This window comes from Gracilinanus agilis, unplaced genomic scaffold, assembly GCF_016433145.1.
Source record: "Gracilinanus agilis isolate LMUSP501 unplaced genomic scaffold, AgileGrace unplaced_scaffold37064, whole genome shotgun sequence".
Lineage (NCBI taxonomy): Eukaryota > Metazoa > Chordata > Mammalia > Didelphimorphia > Didelphidae > Gracilinanus > Gracilinanus agilis.
In genome coordinates, this window is record NW_025370317.1 from 583 (window position 1) to 7036 (window position 6454).

General features: G+C 40.4%; 1 protein-coding gene across 1 annotated transcript; it reads left to right on the forward strand.

Annotated features, from left to right (window-relative positions):
• The first annotated feature begins 515 nt into the window (after nucleotides 1–515).
• On the forward strand, nucleotides 516–1517 carry LOC123255000 (glyceraldehyde-3-phosphate dehydrogenase-like). Its single transcript, XM_044683875.1, has one exon. It carries the CDS (start codon nucleotides 516–518, stop codon nucleotides 1515–1517), a length of 1002 nt encoding a protein of 333 aa, XP_044539810.1.
• Nucleotides 1518–6454: the final 4937 nt, after the last annotated feature.

A 6454-nucleotide genomic window follows, 5' to 3' on the forward strand; every position in this document is an offset into this window, starting at 1 on the left:
TTCCTTCCTTCCTTCCTTCCTTCCTTCCTTCCTTCCTTCCTTCCTTCCTTCCTTCCTTCCTTCCTTCTTCCTTTTCTTCACCTTCAAACAACTTTTTAGATGAGAACATACATTATGATATTTATAGTAGAAGTAACCATGGAGGCCACCCAATCCAACCATTTCATTTTTCAGATGAAGAAACTGAGACCCAGATAGATTTAATGATTACATATGTATTATGTAATTTAATTGTTATAGGTCACTGTAAGAAGGAGGCAAGCCCCTCCATTACATCACTCAGTTAGTTCCTTCCAGCTCTACAGTTAATACTAAGATAAACTTTTTGCTTTCCTGGAAATATGACTTTTCATTAGTCAAATCAGCTATGTCCAAATTAAGGAATAGAAGGAGAGAGACTCAAGGTTTATTACCTAATCATTATTAGGACTCATTATTAAAAAGACCCAGGCTCTCAGTTCTTCTCCCAAGCTCACTGCCAGGATCCTCTGCTGCAGTCGCATCTCTTAGACAAGATGGTGAAGGTCAGAGTCAACAGATTTGGCCGTATTGGATGCCTGGTGACCAGGGCAGCATTCAACTGCAGTGGAGTAGACGTTATGGCCATCAATGACCCCTTCATTGACCTCAACTACATGGTTTACATGTTCCAATATTATTCCACCCATGGCAAGTTCAAGGGCACTGTAAAGGCAGAGAATGGAAAGCTGGTGATCAATGGAAAAGCCATTACCATCTTCCAGGAGTGGGATCCTGCTAACATTAAATGGGGAGATGCTGGAGCTAAGTATGTTGTGGAATCCACTGGGATCTTTACCACCATGGAAAAGGCTGGGGCTCACTTCAAGGGTGGAACCAAAAGAATCATTATCTCTGCCCCTTCTGCTGATGCTCCAATGTTCGTGATGGGGGTAAACCATGAGAAATACAATAATTCCCTCAAGATCATCAGTAACGCCTCCTGCACTACCAACTGCTTGGCCCCCTTGGCCAAGATCATTCATGATAACTTTGGCATTGTGGAAGGACTCATGACTATAATCCATGCCATTACTGCTACCCAGAAGACAGTAGATGGCCCCTCTGGCAAGCTGTGGCATGATGGGCATGGTGCTGCCCAGCATATCATCCCTGCTTCCACTGGTACTGCCATGGCTGTGGGCAAGGTTACACCTGAGCTGAACAGGAAGCTCACAGGCATGGCCTTCCATGTTGCTACTCCCAATGTGTCTGTGATGGATCTGACTTGCTGCCTGGAAAAAGCTGCCAAATACAATGATATTAAGAAGGTGGTGAAGCAAGCTGCAGAGGGATCCTTGAAGGGCATCTTGGGATACATAGAGGACCATATTGTATCCTGTGACTTTAACAGTGACACCCACTCTTCTACCTTCAATGCTGGCATTGGCATTGCCCTCAACGACCATTTTGTCAAGCTCATTTCTTGGTATGACAATGTGTACAGTTATAGCCACCGGGTAGTAGACTCCATGATGTACGTGGCCTCTAAGGAATAAAGTGGAAAGTTGTGGATCTTCATCCCCAGCCAAAAAGAGAAGTGCCACCACTGGGGAGCCCACATCCATAATAACCTGTGTCCCTATGCTGGGGATCCCGTGCCCTCTTCACATCCCTGCCCCAAAGCACCCCTGTAGTGGGAGGGAGGAGCATAGAGTCCTATCTTGTGTACCATCAGTAAAGTCATCATATTCAGTGCAAAAAAATAAAAATAAAAAATAAAAAGACCCAGCAATAATGGCATAGTTGGATAAACAGACATATCTAGATTCTATCCATGCAAACACTGCCATGCTCTTGTTCAGTTATAGTCAAGTATTTATTAAGTAGTTCTTATGCTCATCATGCCTGTAGGAATATGCAGTTCATAGTTAACCATTGCTGAGGTTAGATAGAGGGCAGCAGACTTAACAACCTCATTGAGAATTACCTCAGCATCACTTAACAGAAAAAGCACTGAATTTGGAGAGGCCAGGGGTTTTAATCCCAGCTCAGCACTTGCTAATCATGTGTTCTTGGACAAGGTTTTTCCTCCTCCTTCTCCTTGAGTCTCAAGTTCTTCCTCTATATAATGAGGGAGCTGGACCTCTAAGGTCCTTTTCCCATTCTAAACCTATAAACTGGTAATCTACTCTCTTACTTGCCAAATCGATATGGTGTTTTCTCAATCCTCATTTTTCCTGACCTCTTGGCAGCATTTGACATCGTTGATTAGGGTGAATCTCTTTTCCAATATTTTCTCTTCTCTGAGTTTTTTCACACCCTTATTTTCTGTCTTGGAGTCAATGCTGTGTATTGGCTCCAAGTCAGAAGAGTGGTAAGAGCTAGGCAATGGGGGTCAAGTGACTTGCCCACAAGGGTCACAAACTGGGAAGTGTCTGAGGCCAGATTAGAACCCAGGACCTCCCATCTGTAGGCCTGGCTCTTTATCCACTGAACTACCCAGCTGCCCCCTTCTGAGTTTTCATAATACTGCTCTCTCCTAGTTTTGATACCCATCCAACAGCTTCTTTCAAGTCTCTTTAGCTGGATCCTCATCTAGGTCATGCCTGATAGCTGGTGATGTCTTCCAAAGCTCTGCCCTGAGTCCTTTTGCCTTTATGCTGTACATAATGTGATCTTATCACCTTTCATGAGTTAAATGATGATCTTATCACCTTTCATGAGTTAAATCATAACACCTATGCAGATGTCTCACAAGTCTATACATACAGCCTCAGTCTTTTTTGTGAGCTATAATCCCACATCACCAATACCTTTTAGATATCTTAAATGTAAAATCCCACAGGTATCTCAGTTCTAATCACGCTACTCCTTACCACTCAAAAAGCTCCTATTTCTTCCTACCACCTGTTTAAACCTCTATAATAAAACTTCTATATTATCTGGCTACTTTCTACATTTCTAGTCTTCTCACTCCCTCCTCCCTGTCCCCATGTACATATGTATCTGTAAAGTATTCATATACAATTATATGTCAATATAGGATTACCTATTAATATGTGTATTACTCTATTAGCATGTATATCTTATATACAATTTTCAGGACAGCATATACATAAATAGAGACAAAGAATATAAATCCATGCTGCAAATTTGGAGAAGGGAGTTAACAACAGTTTGAAGAATTGAGCACAGTTTTGAAGAAAACCAGAAATGCTTAGTTTTGAGGTTTTTTTAATCTCTCCCCCTTTCTAACCTCTTCTTCAAAAAGGTTATCAAAATAATATTTTCACTTCAGAGGTCTGAACATGTCACTCCCCTGCTCAAAGATCATCGATGTCTTCTAATTGCTTCTGGGATCCAATGCAGGTTCTGGCCATTTCGTGTCCTCTATGATCTTTCTCAAGTGTATCTCTAACATTCTGCCTCGCCCCATAGCATCGTTCTACGTGTATACTGCGTCCCACTTTAACTGGATCGCTTGCTGTTTTTGCTCTCTCTGTGCTTGAACGGAATGGAACAGTTAGTTCCATTAATATGATAAGCGATTGTAGCTCTATAAGATAGCTACGACAATTTGTTATTGGTTCATTAAAGCAGCATTGATTTTTGTTCACCATTAAAATTATTAATGTATCTGTTATTAAGTTATTAAATTTACCACAACTTAGAGTGGGCTGGGAGGGAGTATGGTAGCCTGCAAAGAGCTCCTCACTTGGAGTCAAAGGACTAGCCCTGGAATTTTGGACAGGTCAGATGTGGGCCTCAGTGTCCCCGTCTGCCAAATGGGAATAATAATATTTTCAGAACTTATATCACAGGGGAAAGAACTTTGTAAACCTCAAAGCAATTTAGAAATGTGAGCTGCTGTTATTAGATTTGGAGTAATTTCAATATCACATAGTTCAGGGAACCAGATATGAAAGGAAAGATTCCTGAGTTAGAACGAGGGATGCAACTAGTTGAGGGAGAAAGGGGCCTTGTCCAAGCTGCTAAAATCTATTTAGTCCCTTTGCTTTTTCAGGGGATGTGCTTCTTCCCTTCAACTGCTCCATCCTATGGCCTTAGCCTTCCCTTTTCTTCCTAGTGACCAAAAAGGAAATGAACAGATTTTCGCTTCTCTAAAACCAACGATAGCCTCTGTTACACTGTCCTATAGTTCCCCAAACCTCCTAGAGCAGTGATGGGCAAACTTTTTACAGAGGGGGCCAAAGGAAAGGAAATGTTCATCTGTCAGTCTGTTTCTAAGACAACTCTTTCCAAGTTTCATTGTATTGTATCCTACTCATTGTATTCATCAGATTAGGAATAATGTCCTAGGAGGGATAGAACATTTTAGGGGGCCACATCTGGCCTGTGGGTTGTAGTTTACCCATCACTGTCCTAGACTTTCATGATTTCTGCTTCCCTTCACAGCTGTTTTTATTTAAAATGAAAATATTCCAGTTTCACTTTTGGTTTGAGTCCAAAACTTCCTAGCTTACTATTTATCTCATGATCTTTTGCTGTTGTTGTTATTGTTGTAATTTTGAAGGAAAAAAAAAACTTCACAAACCTTGAAATGCTGTGAAGTCAAATCATCAAGCATTGATTTTATTTTTTTCAACCCTTACCTTCTATCCTAGAACCAATATTGGTTCTAAGGCAGAAGAGCAATAAGAGCTAGGCAATAGGGGTTAAGTGACTTGCCCAGGGTTACACAGCTAGGAAGTGTCTGAGGCCAGATTTGAACCCAGGACCCCCCATATCTAGGCCTGACTCTCAATCCACAGAGCCACCCAGTTGCCCCATCATCAAGCATTTATTAATTGCTTACCAATTTGCCTGTGGTTGTTAAATAGTCAGTATTAACCTATGTGCTAAATTCTGGGAAAACAAATACAGCCAATAAAAAATAGCCCTTACCCTCAATGAACTTAAAATTTAATAGAGAAAGAAAACATTTGAAAGGGAGCTAGAGAGTAGAAGGGGGAAAGGTGTTTATGAGGGAAGGAAAATGAATCGCTGTCCTGGGTACTTCCTCAAAATGGTGGTTCCAGGAGGGACTCATCAGTGGAAAGCAGGGACCAAAGGAGATCCCAAGGTGACAAGTCATCTCAGGAATGGTGAAGATGTCTGTAGATTCAAGAATGGAGATAGAAGGGGATTAAAGGAATAAGCACTGATGACCTGGAGGTTCCAGAAGGAACTCATCAAAGGGAAGAAGGAGCCACAGGAATGGAGGGAACTTCTAGGCTGAGAAGATACCTGAGGTGTGATGAAGAAATCTAGACTCAGGAGCAGAGTGAGAAAGAAGTGAAGGATTACAAGTCTGGACATTGCTTTAAAATGGAGGTTCCAGGTTGGAAAATATGGAATGGAAAATACAGAATAGAAATTAGAGTTACTATCAAATAACAGTTACCTACTGTTAGAATATCAGTCTTTTGAATGCAAAGGCAGCTCATTTTTCATCTTTGTAATCCTAGCATGTAGCATTGGGCCTTATACATAGGAATCATTCAGTGAATATTTCTTGAATTTAAAAGAGGATCCTCAATGGATCAGTGTTCAAGCAAGAAACTAGAATCTCAGAATCAGTAAACTCAAGTACTCTTACGTTTTTGAGCTGGAAGGTTCCTGAGTTCTACAACCCTGTGAATAGCTTTAGTGATGAGGAAACCGAGGCCCTGGGAGGTGAAGTAAGCCTTTCAAGATCATATAGGCAGTAAAGGTAAAGGTAGAACTTAACCTCAGGTCATTTTGTCTCATATGAAGAGGTGGTCTCTTCTCCTTGCCAAAGCAAACACCTAAACATACACAAGTGATACCATTCAATTCTATTAACTAACAGATTGCCAACCCCAAATCATCCCTACTCTTTCATTATCTTCAATTTGTTTCTCTCAACTAGCCACTTCTTACTGCCAAAAGATAACCCTATGTATCTCCCATCCTCAAAAACCTTCCCTTAATCCTTCTGTCATCATTAACTACAGACACATTGCTCTCCTCCTATTTATAGTTAACTTCTTGTTTTTCCCCAATTATATATATATATATACATATATGTATGTATATATATATATATATATTGTACATAGCTGTTGGCATTTGACTCAATCATTAGAATATAATCTCCTTGAGAACAGGGACTGTCTTTTGTCTTTCTAACATTTAGCACAGTTACTAGCACATAGTAGGCACTTGATAAAATGTGTGTTGACTTAAGTTGTCTTCCTGATTTCAATACCAACCCTCTATCCACTATAGCATTGTCAAATTGCTGCCTTAAATTACATTTTTGCTATTTTTTGTGACTACAGACAATTGATTAATATTGCTATGTTTCAATTTTTCAAGTTCAAAACAGGAATAAAAATTACCTCCTTGAAGACATCTGATAATAAGTACTATGTTTCATGACAGTTCAAAGAATTTAAAACATTGTTTTTCTCTCTCCCCCCTCACCTTTCTCTCTCTCTCTCTCTCTCTCTCTCTCTCTCTCTCTCTC